The sequence below is a fragment of the Argentina silus genome (genome assembly GCF_951799395.1).
Source record: "Argentina silus genome assembly, contig: scaffold_124, whole genome shotgun sequence".
Lineage (NCBI taxonomy): Eukaryota > Metazoa > Chordata > Actinopteri > Argentiniformes > Argentinidae > Argentina > Argentina silus.
In genome coordinates, this window is record NW_028152450.1 from 35892 (window position 1) to 49864 (window position 13973).

At 41.7% G+C, this 13973-nt stretch overlaps 2 protein-coding genes across 2 annotated transcripts; both read left to right on the forward strand.

Moving 5' to 3' along the window:
- Positions 1 to 1145: 1145 nt before the first annotated feature.
- sncb (synuclein, beta) lies at positions 1146 to 10240 on the forward strand (the record flags this gene model as incomplete). The annotated part of the gene is made up of 7 exons (XM_083698062.1): positions 1146 to 1266; positions 3102 to 3118; positions 3269 to 3383; positions 5379 to 5396; positions 5769 to 5866; positions 8323 to 8403; positions 10088 to 10240. 7 exons carry the CDS (start codon positions 1146 to 1148, stop codon positions 10118 to 10120), a joined length of 483 nt encoding a protein of 160 aa, XP_083554188.1. The 3' UTR covers positions 10121 to 10240.
- Positions 10241 to 11456: 1216 nt separating this feature from the next.
- On the forward strand, positions 11457 to 12638 carry LOC310824811 (uncharacterized protein; the record flags this gene model as incomplete). Its single annotated transcript, XM_083698061.1, has 3 exons — positions 11457 to 11535; positions 11936 to 11998; positions 12535 to 12638. The coding sequence occupies 3 exons, from the start codon at positions 11457 to 11459 to the stop codon at positions 12636 to 12638; spliced, it is 246 nt and encodes an 81-aa protein (XP_083554187.1).
- Between the last annotated feature and the right edge of the window lie 1335 nt (positions 12639 to 13973).

A 13973-nucleotide genomic window follows, 5' to 3' on the forward strand; every position in this document is an offset into this window, starting at 1 on the left:
TAGTGATCATTTCGTGATATCTCTCGTATAGGCGATATTTGAATCAAGGGTGCCACTGAACAATAAGGAGACAAGTCATATTTGTAAAAGGTAAGACACGTATTTATATATAATAACAAATGTAGCTATTTCTGTGGCGCGTCGTCGAAAAAAAATAACTGAGCGGTTTGGACCTTGTGTGAGAAAATAACTACATTATAACGGGACGCTGATACAATGACAGCAAAAATCATTCAAAGCTATTAATATGGATTTGTTGTATTTGATTGTTCTGCTTGAATTAAAGATACACGTTGCATTCAATCAGTGCTAAATGGAAACCTGAGGAAGAGAGCAATTGTTGCATTTAATTTGTAATTGTTAGGCTACTTGTCTCATAATTTACTGGGCGTTTCAAATGTGACACCTTAGCAGTGGTAAATGTAGAATATGATCATTTCGACATTATTTTATAACTTGTGTATTTGAGCTAATTGAAGGAGAAATTATGTCGTGGGATGAAGGATTGTCCTCTATTAATAGCAACATGTCTTAGTGTAAGAATCTATTCTACACTAACTGTGATGAGGAAACATCGTGTATCACGTTTTTTCGCTCTCCCCTTCCCACACAAAATTATGTTTAATATATACCATCACAATGTATAAGGTGGTATCTGGTACATTAAATAGGAGCTCTTTCAAAGGCACGGGCTTGTCCTCGCGGCCATTGAGAGTAATATTACAAGTGAGTAATAATTAATGAGCGCGTGCACAATTAACCATTTCATTGACATATTTTCCTCTGAATATTGCATGCATTGAAGAAAGGGGAAAAGGGGTTGAAACGCATGAGTGTGTAATAGGCTTTATTATAATGGCTGGTTTGCAGCCAATACTACCGACCATAGGAGGCGTTGCTTCCGTCATCGTTTACATGACAGTCAAGCGACAACGTGACAGCTGATGTAAAAAAATAAATAAATAAAAAAACATTTAAAAAAAAAAAGGAAAGGAAACAGCGACAGCTAGTTTTGTGTATGGTATTTTTTCAACATGCCCATGGTGGATATTCATACACTGACAATTCCCAGATAGGCCTACTGTACAGTATGCATGGTGGCGTTGACTATTGCTGGTTCATCTCCCCTTAGCACCTTGGCCAAGATGGACGTGTTTATGAAGGGGCTGTCAAAAGCAAAAGAAGGGATGGCTGTGGCCGCAGAAAAGACCAAGGAAGGCTACGCGGTGGCGGCGGAAAAGACTAAAGAAGGAGTCATGTTTGTCGGTAAGATTTAAACCAATCTGAATTCTACCTCTCAACGTAATGCAGGCACATCACGAGAGAGTCGTGTTCTTCTGCTATTGCTTCATGGCTGAGGCGACCAATCAGCGTTGAGGACGCTGACTACACGGTATCTCACAGCGACCGTATAGGTCCAGAGACAATTGTACTTTTTCTTGATTGGCTAGAATAGGGGTGGGGTTTCTTTGCCTAACCGCACTATCATTATTGCCTTCCTTTGAAGTTGTACGTAGACTAAAGAGATTCCTTAATATTTGAAACACAGGTTTTACTGAGCGTTTTATTTCCAGTCACTTTTAGATCAAAATACACCTCTTTCTAGACTTCTCATCCAAAATGATACCAATGATACCAATTGTATAAACCGGTAATGTTTATAATGTATTAATTATGTGTCTGTTTAATTAATACCAAACATACAATTTAGTATCAAACATATAACAGTATAGACATGGCATATTAGAAAGCTGTGGACGCACACACACACACGCACACACGCCTATACATGTACGCCTATATATACCTGTACATATAGGGGGGCATGTTTGCAAATTTATGAGGTTTGGACCAATACAATCAATAACAACACTGTACTGTACTGTAATGATATTTGAGGAGGATCTAGATAGATAGTGGATGGTTTGCAAAAGTAAGTGAGCATTACTCAATTACTCCACTTCTAAATCAATCAACCAATATCATTATTGATCCAGTTGGGAAAATCTCTATGTACGCAGGAATGTATTCTATAAACTAGGCTACAAGAGACCACACACTCAAAAACAAATAAAGTAGTTAAAAAGAGTTGAGTGAGTAATGGGCCAGAGTGTCAGGCACATTCTGTTGACATGTGTATAATCTCCATAATCTTTTCCACAAAGAGATTACAAATTCTCTCTAGAATGTGTGTTAGCAATACAACATACATGGGTGTGCAGTGCACCGAAATGGTCACCGTTAGGCGGAAATTTGACGGAAGGAATGAAATCCCTGACACTTCTTTTAGATTTGAAAAGATTAGATGGGTGTAAGCAACATAATAGGCTTTGTAGGAGTTTCCACCATTATTGCCAACCCCTACCCTTTGAGTGTTGAGCTGTGTTCTGAATATCCTCCAGCCTATCTTCAGCCCCTGACCTGCCTGTGCTTAGGGCAGGGGAAGGGGGGTGGAGAGGACAGGGGAAGGGGGGCGGAGAGGGCAGGGGAAGGGGGGTGGAGAGGGCAGGGGAAGGGGGGCGGAGAGGGCAGGGGAAGGGGGGTGCAGATGGGCAGGGGCCTTGGTGCCACATGTCACTGAATTCTATGGCAACAGATTGTGAAGCAGGAACCCAGTGAGTGGTCATCTCCTGGGGGACGAGGAGTAGGAGGAGGAGATCTCTTTATGTTGTCCTCTATAGCACTGTCTAATTAGCCACACGCATAGATATGACTGTATTTATAGCACCGGTACCAATAAACCAGCTCTCCCTTGGTTCCAATAGAATGTGCTGTACCATTGTAGCACTATGTACCATGTAAACTACATATTGGATAGAAATATGAAACCTCTCTCACTACTGTACATTCTAGACACCGCAGGTTTATATCTAGTACAAACCTTTCTATTTCATGACATTGTTACCCTAACGCCATCCTGTTTTTAGTGAATGAGAAAGGTGGCCTATTTTAGACACACAAGTCTCCAGTGAGATGAGCGCCTATTAGCCCAGATATTTAGCAGTGCCTTCATCATCGCAACCACAACGTGCCACTGCCAGGCAGGCTGCAGTCTCAACATGTGGAGGTTCGTCTTTGTGTTTTGTCTTGTTGCTCTTCAGCCTGCTGCTTCATGCCTGTAGGGCATAGGATGGGCGTCAAGCTTCTCTGTACCAAGAGAGGCTAGAGGAGGTAGAAATCGGAGGACGGGCTCATTGTAATGCATGCTCTGTGTATGTAGCTTCCTCGTGCTCCTGCCTCTTGCATGTTGAGTGTGGTGGTGCCCTAGAAAGCAGCATTTGATTCGCTTGAAGGCTCCTCGTGGAGGAGGGGTGAGAGTGAGCTGATAGGTCTGCTGCCCACCTTTGACAGCTGCTGCTGCTGCCCGCCCACCCAGCTGAGCAGTGAGCCCAGGGAGGGGAAGGGGAAGGGCCCTACTGCAATATCCATGTAAGATACAAGTGATAGATACCAATTAAAATGAAGTTTGCACATTTCCCTTGTTGCACTAAAGCACTATGATTTTTTTAAAATAATTATTGATTGAGTGTGAGCCACATATTTTTTAAAATTCTGAATCAATGTTCAATCGAATTTGCTGCAGCAAGTAAAGACATTCAGCCAACAAGACTTCGAGAGTGGTCATGGTATTAATTTCTCTCTATACTATGCTATAGATTTAGGGGGAAAAACGATTCCATATCCCAATACTACTTTCACATAGTATGGTACTGGAGATAGTGAATATGGAATAATATATCCAATATGGCCGTTTAATGGGCCACAATAGACATTTTAGCAGATATATGACATCCTGGTGCTGCACAATGTTATCGCACAATGATTCAAGTCCGGAAATCTCCATTTAGGTCAAAGTGTGTGTATTTTGGGTGATATATGATTTTTTATTAGCTTCTCCTAAAACAATTTGATGTATGACATTTCAGACAGCTACAGAATTCAGAAGTGTGACGTGGCGAGGCTGTTTGTAAAGTTAGTGCCCAGAGTCAAATATAACCCTCCGAACCCCTTCACCGGCTTCTCAGTGACTGAGTCAAACAACCTTTCGACACATTTTTATTGAGAATTGTTCCTAGCTATATCAGGTGTTACTCCCAAACAGCTCTGTGAATGACTAACGTCACCACTCAGTGCTTCTGTTGTTTCAGTATTTTTTTCAAGAAAAGCCAGGAAGCAAAACTGGCTGGAGTGGACCTTTAAATGGAAGCATCAGCCTGGCTCAGACTTATGTTTGGCTTCGAGGCTCTTCTTTAGAAATGAAAAAATTCTATACTTCATCATCTTTTTTGTGTTCTTTATGGGCTGTTAGTGGCCCCCAGGCATCTGTAAGGGATGAGAGAGCAGAGCAGCTGGGAAGATGAGTGAGGATGACTGATCAGAACCAGGGGTCCTTCATCAACGTTGGTTGGTTGACATTGGGCTTGGGGTCAATAAATCAGCCAAGGGCATAGATGAGGACAATTTGGTCATTGTGTGTCTCAGCCAACCAAAAACAATGATGCTCTTAGACACATATCATATACAGTGCCTTCGGAAAGTGTTCAGACCCCTTCACTTTTTCCACATTTTGTTGTGTTATAGACTCAATTTAAAATGGAAATGAAAATAATTAATCCACACACAATACCCCAGACAAAGCGAAAACAGGTTTTTAGAAATTACAGTCAATTTATTAAAATTGACAGAAATACCTCATGTACTTAAGTATTCAGACCCTTTGCTATGACACTCTTAGCTAATTAGCTAAAATGCAAAAATGTCATCGTCAATGTGTCAATATTAACGTGCAAGACTTTCTAACCCTAACCTTGAATTGACCATGAATAAATGAATGGAATGCTTAGAGGCGCGGCAACTAGAGCCATACAATTATAATTTATCTCATCAATGGTTGGTATCATACCCAGCTCTAAACTTTCACAAACTCTCTCCCTGTAATGGCTCTGTGTGCTGTTGCTCACCATATCCTGGTAGGCATCATTCTTGTCTCGTACTACAAAAAATAATGAATTGCAGAGTTGTTATGACAGGCAACAGTAAATCACCCCCGGAGATATGAACGGGAGGACTCGGTTCCAAGTCTGGGTTTAATAATACACTCCATCACACCACAACCCCAGTACACTGTGTACATCCGGATGGGAGTTATTTGACCTGTAAATTTTGTTTGAAGTTAACACCAAGTTCTAATTGAAAGATGTACTTGGTGATGCTGGCGGTTTGCAAAAAATATATCATTTATATATTGGCAAACGAATCTGACCTGGTTTCAGTGATTCAAAGTATCAAACTAGGATAATGTATGATTTTGTGGTGGTACTGTAACTCATTATTTTCTAACTCTCTTTTTCTCCTACATTTGTTCTTCCTCTATCCAGGCACCAAGGCTGGCTCAGGTAAGTTTACTTTCTTTAGTTCAGTCTATTGTGTGTGTGTGTGTGTGTGTGTGTGTGTGTGTGTGTGTGTGTGTGTGTGTGTGTGTGTGTGTGTGTGTGTGTGTGTGTGTGTGTGTGTGTGTGTGTGTGTGTGTGTGTGTGTGTGTGTGTGTGTGTGTGGACTCTCTTTAGGTCAGCCTATGACATCAGAGCTGTCAGATCAGAGGTGTAAGAAGCTTACTCTCTTCTTTACAGTGGCAATGAGGTTACCCCAGGTTGACCATGCCACAAGATAAGGCTGTTGTGTTGGCCTAAGCACAACAGGACATTGAATGTACTAGGTGTGTGTGTGTGTGTTCATGTGTTACTTTGTGTGTGTGTTTGATCTTGTAGTGGCTGAGAAGACGAAGGAGGGGGCCTCTCAGCTGGGTGGAGCCATGGCCTCTGCTGCCGGCCTGGGGAAGAAGGACGAGTTCCCCAGTGACATGAATGTACGGCCAGCAAGAACTTATCTTATCTTTGAATTACAACTCCTGAATATACATATGCATACATCCAATAAGTGCACACTCCATTTCAGTGTACTGCAGCTCATTAGTCCTAACTCAAATTTGGTCCGGATGTCTGCACTCTCCAGTTTAGTGCACGCATTCACAACAGTTCCAAACCTTTGCAGAGGCTATATCAGGAGTTGATTGTACATCTTTTTATTGTGACTGAGATTTGAACACTTTCATCCTTGAGGGGTTCAGTAAAAGAGACATTTCATCAGATGTTCGATCGATGAACACAACAGTGCTTGCCAGGCATACAAATTGAATTAGAAACAGAAATTCAGAGTCTATAGAGAGGGTGTGAAGGGGGAGCTCGGGGGGGGGGGGGGGGAGCTCGGGGCGGGGGTCTTTGTGGGAGAACATTATTCATTTCCTTAAAATCGTGGGAGCCCCTTCCTCTGTCGAATAAGTAAACATCACATTCGGTGATTTAGAAATAGAATAGTGCACTGAATACTGAAATCTTCATTATTCATTTGGACTTTCTTTCTCTCATCGTTTAGGCACAACACTGTATACATAAAAAAAACATTTTATGGTGAAATACCACATGAAATAGGTGGCTGTTGTTTGTGACTTCAATGTTCAACAACAGTCATTACTAGCGACATACAGTGTTAGGGCTGTGAGTTAAGTGGGGAAATAGAATGATTCGAACTGACATGGCCCCTCAGACCATGGCAATTTGGCTAGTACACCAAAGATGGCTGACATGGAATTATAATAGACAACTGTCACAGTAATCATTATTATTAGAGTTATTATATACCATGGAATGTTGATTTCAAAAGACCATTTTACTCATTCTATTTCTATGGGTAAGAATGCAGCAGACACACATAAGCAGCTCCCAGGAGCCAGTGTTAGTGTCCAGATCCCATGTAATGACCTAGCTGATCTCTCTCTGGGACTATCACTATCACTATCACTCCCCCCCCCCTCCCCACTCCCCGCTTCCATTATTACCCCTGTGCTCCTTGCTCCCCAGGCGACCTTGCCCAATGTCAGCTCTCTCTCTCTCTCTCTCTCTCTCTCTCTCTCTCTCTCTCTCTCTCTCTCTCTCTTCTCTATGTTCAGCTCACTATCAATTAAAACACAGAGGGAGGTTGTGGCCAGTTTTCTCAAAGATGGAAGATGCAGGGAGGGGTTTGTTTTCCTTTGACATTGCGGCTGCCCCCACTGAAACCAGAAATCACACACACACACACACACACACACACACACACACACACACACACACATGCACATGTTTCGATTGTTATTTATATTTGAACAACAAGCACTCACCTCTCTTGCTCTCTAGTGAACCATCACTGTTCCACTGCTAATTGAACACACTGGTGACAACAACAACGAAGCATTGTCTACTGTCACCTGACCCTGTATGTTAATCATACAGGATGGACATCATTTTCTCCTTAGCCTTCCTTCCTGAGAGTTCAACCCTCTCAGCAGTGTTCAACCTCGTGGTGGTGACTCACTAATCTAATAAATGTCTTACACACAGCCAGCCTAAGAAGCTTCCAGCATGGTCTGTTAGCATTAACACACAGGTACTGAGCTAAACCATGTTCATTTGCTCCCAGTAAAGATGATAACACTCACTTGTGAGATAATGTATGTCTACAATGCTGTATTATTAAACACAATTTCATCATTTTAATGGGGATTCAAAGCTATCGTAATTCAACAGAGCAAGTCAAGTGAGACGAGATACTTTTAGATGATATGAAATTCCCGAATTGAACACTAATTGCAATTATTTAATGACTAATGATTTAAAATAGCATGATAATGGTCATGTGCTAATGGAGTCCTGTAAGTCAAACACACGATCATGTCACTGACACACTGTATGGATCAACACCCCAAGTTGTTTTTTTTCAGATAATGGACTATCTGGTTGGGCACATACATATTTGTTGTTGTCAGCCATTGTATATAGTTGAACCCAGTCTGATTGGGTGGGTGGCTGTGCATTCATAACGCTAGCTGTGATAAAACACACAGGATTATGGTCTGTTCCTCTGTGACCTAATTGACTTGATTAGAGGAAGGTTTAAAAATAAACGTGCAGCGACCCAGCAGCTTTATTCTCAGGGACCACACTGTAGTAGTACGTACTCTAATGAGCTGCACTCTCTGCTCACTAGCTCTGTTAGCTAAAGATACTGGAGTCAAGATACTGTGCACTAAACCTGCACTATCCATGTGCGTAATATTGCCCAATATTACCAGATATACTGTATATTTACTATATTCAGTACAGTATTGAGAATAAAATGGGCTTATGCTTGTGATCAGTTACTTTATCATATCATCATGTAAAATGTGTGTGTGTGTGTGTGTGTGTGTGTGTGTGTGTGTGTGTGTGTGTGTGTGTGTGTCTACAGCCAGAGGAGTATGGGCAGGAGGCCATGGAGCAGCCCCAGGGAGAAGCACTGCCAGAAGAGACCTATGACGAGTCCCAGCAGGTAGGATTTCTCAGATTATTATACACTCATCATATGGTTAAGACCATGTGTGTTTGATACCATTCCTCATTATTGATTCCATTCCATGCATTACAATGAGCCCGTCCTCCGATTTCTACCTCCGCCACCCTCCCCTGACTGAGATTGAAAGAGAGATAGTCGAAATGTTGATGCAGAGAGAGGCACTAGAATACTAACCAGTACTACATACAGTAGCTGCACATTCTGACAGTAGTGTATTTGTACAGCATTTTGCTCCATTTTGATTCTACTGTACCATCCCCCTCATTCACTGTGAGTTGGACCATTTCTCCACAAGTTAAAAGTGAGGGTTTTGACAAGTCAATTGCCAGACATACAGTTGGGTATAGCACCTCCCACATTTAGTATGGTGTGTGTGTGTGTGTGTGTGTGTGTGTGTGTGTGTGTGTGTGTGTGTGTGTGTGTGTGTGTGTGTGTGTGTGTGTGTGTGTGTAGCATGCAAGTCTGAGACAGATGGTTATTTTTTGGAAGGCAGCACTCAAGGGTGAACTGATTTCTCTGAAATCTAACTAATAATGACTCAAAAAATCTCAATGGACGGCTACCAAACACATGGTCTGGCTTACGGTTTGATTGCAAAAATCAATGTTTTTTTTAAACTGTCGTTTTTCATATGATCTATATGATATTCAGTTGCATATGTGTGCTCAGATTGTGACATGATGTTGTTGATGTGTTGCACACTGTTCAATATCATGACCCAATACGCTTGCTCTCTTTTGGGTTTGCATATAAATGCAGCGATTTCAACGGCTATTTTACTCATACAGTATACTTATTCTTTATTTGCTCAAGAGGGATTTTTTCAGGCTTTCAAATGCTCTCTCCTCCATCAATGATTGAATCTTCAAATCAATAATTGAAAAAATACCAAATTACTCCTGAAATAGTATGCTTTGTGATATCATATTTCACAGAGGCCACAATGCCTGTTTCATCCCTGTCCTTCCTCCTCCATCTTCCTCCCTCTCCTCCTCCTCCTCCTCCTCCTCCTCCTTCTTTTCTTTCTCTTCCGTCTCTCTCCCCCTCCCCCTCTGTACTCCAGCAGCATGCTAGCTCTGCCTGAATGGGTGTGGTGGTGGTGGTGACGCTCAACCACCCAGTGCATTATGGGTAGCATCAGGGGCTTCCCTGCATTGCTGTAAACATGGAGCCTCAGAGCAGCTTTCAACTGCAGCCCCAACCAACGCTCTTTCTGTCACACTGTACAGCCACAGGAAGGGTGCAGTGAAATAACATCCCATCAATAATCACATTATTTTTGGGTGAATAAATGGCCTCCAGGCATTGCATAAATATACCGGAGGCTGTCTTATTAGCATGTTTTAGGAGGCTGTAGTGATGCTAAGACTGTGTCTGTCGTGTCCTTGGAGCTGGTGTAGTCTAGTACTGCCCTCTGGTGGCACTTATTGGTTGTAGCGTTATTATAATTTCTTACAGTAGCTGGTTAGCAGAGAACATTCTGTCCTAATTGCCAGGGTCTGTTCTTTTTAAACTCAATTAAATTAGTCTTGATGGGTTCTGTACAGCTCTGGAAGTAGCCTTTCTGTCGGAAATCATAGAATTCCACGGGCTCTCATTCTGCCTATGTGAACTTTGTCTCCCTCCCTCTGAAATCTTTTTATCCCTCTTCTTTCCACAGGAGCAGACCCAGGACTATGAACCAGAGGCATAAAACCCACATTCCAAGTTACCATCCAGCCAGCAGCACAATAACGTTTGTAACTATAAAAAGGACAAATGCTGAAACTATCACAATAAAACCCCGTTGCAAAAAAGTACAAAAAACAACAAGCATTCCCACAGAAAATAATGTTCTTCCTTCAAGACAAATCTTTTATTATGATATTATATTGTAAATGTCATGTTAATGTAATGTGTTGGATGTAGGTATCTATTGAGGTGTAGGGCCGTCCTCTCGGTCTCATTTCCTTGACTCCCTCCCAACGAAATGAGACCAGAGTCAGGATTGTGACTCTTTGTACTTGTGTGTATTTATCTGTATTTATAAATGTGCGATAGATGTTTCTCATCTTCCAATAATGACGTTGGGAGTGAAAAAAATAAATCTGGTTGCGAACAGATACAATAATAATCTAAGTGTGTACAATGCCTGTTTGTGGGTTTCTCTTTTGCATTTACTTTTGAAGCAAGTTATTTATTTAATGTTTTTCAAGTAAGAGTTTTATACATTGTATCTTTATAGTTGCTTGTGAAATCATTCCAGTGGACTATCTGTTAGAAATGGACAAACTATACATGTTTGTGTGTGTGCGTGTGTGTGTTTGTGTGTACTGAAGATTTTAACAAGTTAAAGTCAGTATATTATGTCTTGAAATCATAATGGTTGTCAGATCAATATGTGCTTTAAAATGCAGGAATTGTCAATATAAAGGTTTATGTGTCAAGCCAGACAAACAAATCATCTGTAAATAAAAAATGAGAAAAATAACCCATGTGTGTTATTGTTTATTATTCCAAATCTTCAATGTTCAATACATACAGGTGGCATTCTTTAGACAACTTCCTATCATCTGTAGTGTGTAGACCTCTCAATGATTGTTAATACCCTCTGTCTGTCTGTCTGTCTGTCTGTCTGTCTGTCTGTCGGTCTGTCTGGTCTGTCTGTCTTTCTTCTGTCTGTCTGTCTGTCTCTCTCTGTGTCCCTGTGTGTGTGTGTGTGTGTGTGTGTGAGTGTGAGTGTGAGTGTGTCTGTGAGTGTGTCCGTTGTCGGGGTGGGGGGGGGGGGGGGGTGTCTGACAGACAGACAGATTGTTTAGAATGTGCTGAGGTGGGCTCGGGGGGGCTCTGTCTCCTGGCAGGACTGTGCCATAGCTGGGATTCCAGTGTAATCTGGTCTCTGTGGTGGGTTTTGTGTTGGTAATCCAGTTGGAACGTGCATGCTTGGTGGTGTCGGCCACAAACAGAGGGTATTAAACTGCCTCCCTCACTTGCTGTCTGTGCAACCTGTTCACCGGAGTCTCCAGAAGACAAGCAAAGAGAACAGAGCCATGGCCTCTTTCAAGAAGTCTTTTGAGGGCCTGAAAGGCACCTCCCACTCAGCAGCCAAAGGAGTCACAGAGACAGCAGGTAAGGTATGGTAATATTAGCTCAGAAAACAAGAAAATAATCAATGGGATTATTTGGGGCAAAGACCTTTTCTCAGCTATACTCTGCCTTTCATGTTATGCAGTAGAGTTGAGTACCATTGCTCCTCACATGGCTTTGTTTGCTCTATATCAGTAGTTGGTGCATGCAAACTAAACTGCAGTATCACTTAAAACTAAAATATCTGGTCCTGTTTCAGGAAAATGTGTATAAAATTATTGTGTTTACCAATCATTGCTAGCTTAGGGCTCAAACTGTTACAGTGGGGAGCATTGGAATTAAGTTGTTAGATTACGTTATGGCTTCACCTACTCTGCAGTAATTTAAAAGTTTTGGATGATGGGAGCAATGAATATGAAATGTTCATGTGCTGTGTTTCCAGTCCAGGCAGCTCAAGACGCTGTGCAGCAGGTGGCAGAGTCCTCCAAAGAAACAACCACCATAGGTACAGTGCAGTACGTCAACACATAGGGAGGTTGGTGGAGGTAGATATCGGAGGACACAGTGTTTGATACCATTCCTCATTCCATTCCATGCATTACAATGAGTCCATCCTCCTGTCTACCTCCAGCAGCCTCCCCACACTCATTGATCTAGATGGGTTTATCTTGTCTAGATGTATATCAGTGGTGGCTGCTACCACACTATTCTGTTACAAAATACCTTTACTAAGGTTTGGCAGTAATAAGCAGTAAGCAATTCCTAACCAGAGAAAGGAGTAAACATAACAAGGTATCAAACTTGTTTTGATTTTCTATGAAATCACTTTGAAATTACAGAGATTAAGAGAGCCAAGGATGCAAGCATTTACCTGTCAAATTAATAGTTGATTTACATATATTTGTGCAGTCAGGTAACATGACAGTTTCTAATTACAATACAAACTAGGGTTGCCTCTACAACATCAGGGTTGTCATGCACTACCATGGTATTTTAGCATTTCCCTCCTAACCTAATCCCTCTTTACCTGGCTCTCTCAAGCTGCCCAGGAAGCCAGCAGACAGACTCAGACAGCTATTGGAACAGCTGCAGACAAAGCAACGGACACCATCAAGGAGTTTGGACAGAAACTGGGCTCAAAATGATCCCAGGGACACTGAGAGAGCCTGCTGAATGGGAACCTGTAGAGACGGCGTGTCTGGTTAGAGATGTGTTTTAGTCTGGGAAAAACAATGGAGGAGGGAGGAATCCTGTCAGCCAGAGACCACAACACAAGGCAGAGAAAACATTCCATAAGGAAAATGGTCTAATTTTCCAACTGAGTAACTTGCTTTCTTTTTTCATGTTTTATCATATTTGATTATTTTTTTGCCAAAGATAATAAAGAGATATGCTCTCTTGTTTAAGGATATTCAAATTTGACAACATACATGAACCACAAAAACCTCCAACACTGAAGCACATACAGTATTAACTTCTATATGTTTTACAACCAAATAGTCAACATGTTGACATATTGTATACTGTAGGCCTAGTCTCTGACTATGTCCTTCAGAGAAACCTTTATATATTGATAAGATGTATTATACTGCACGTTTACGTAACAGGGTGATATAAATAGTTTGAAATAAACATGGTTTCTGTTGACTGCATCAACAATTAAGATAGGGCGGTACAGTTGGTCAGTATGCATCATTATATGTTTGCTTATATGGGTGTTTGTCAATCACTGGCACAGTGGTAGCATGAGAACCTTTGGCAGGGTGTAGTCTCCTGATGGGTGTTCTATCTGAGCTGTTTACTTTGCCCTCACTAGCTCACCTCCCTCTTTCCATCACACTGCCGGTTGCTAGGAAACAGAACTCAAAGGCGGCTAAGGATGGGATTGGTGGAGGCCTTGGGAATGGTGGTGAGGACTCTGCCAGCGGGAACGTAGTGTTCTAGCCAAGCTGTGGCTAGCTGAAACAGGAACCCACAAAAGAAAACAAGGAAAAAATATGCTTCCTACACAATTTCTTTGAAGTGTGTAGAAATATCAACGCTCACTGAGACCACCTGGGTATCAACATGCGCATTAAAAAAAAGCATGTGCAGGAATGACTGTAATGGTTTACTGAAAATGTGTGTGTGTGTGTTCATGTGTGTGTGCGTAGGTGATAACACATTCATCTCGCTCCAGGCTTCTCCAGCAGTTGATTCGTTTCCTTGTGATAAGAACATGGCCTTTGAAGTGGTTTTACTGCTAAGGAGGAATGTTACATTCTCTTACATAATACACGACACTATACAGTAATATCTATGACCCCGTTCACACACAGGTTTCAACAGTCCTTGTACAACACAACATATATTAATCTGTTTTGAGTTTTGTAATGTGAACAGGGTCTGTTGTCTACTTGTTCCTTCACCATGATGAGACTATTGATATTCCTGGTGCATCAGTCCCTGTGTAACTGATGTTGAGTCTCCATCTACCGTGT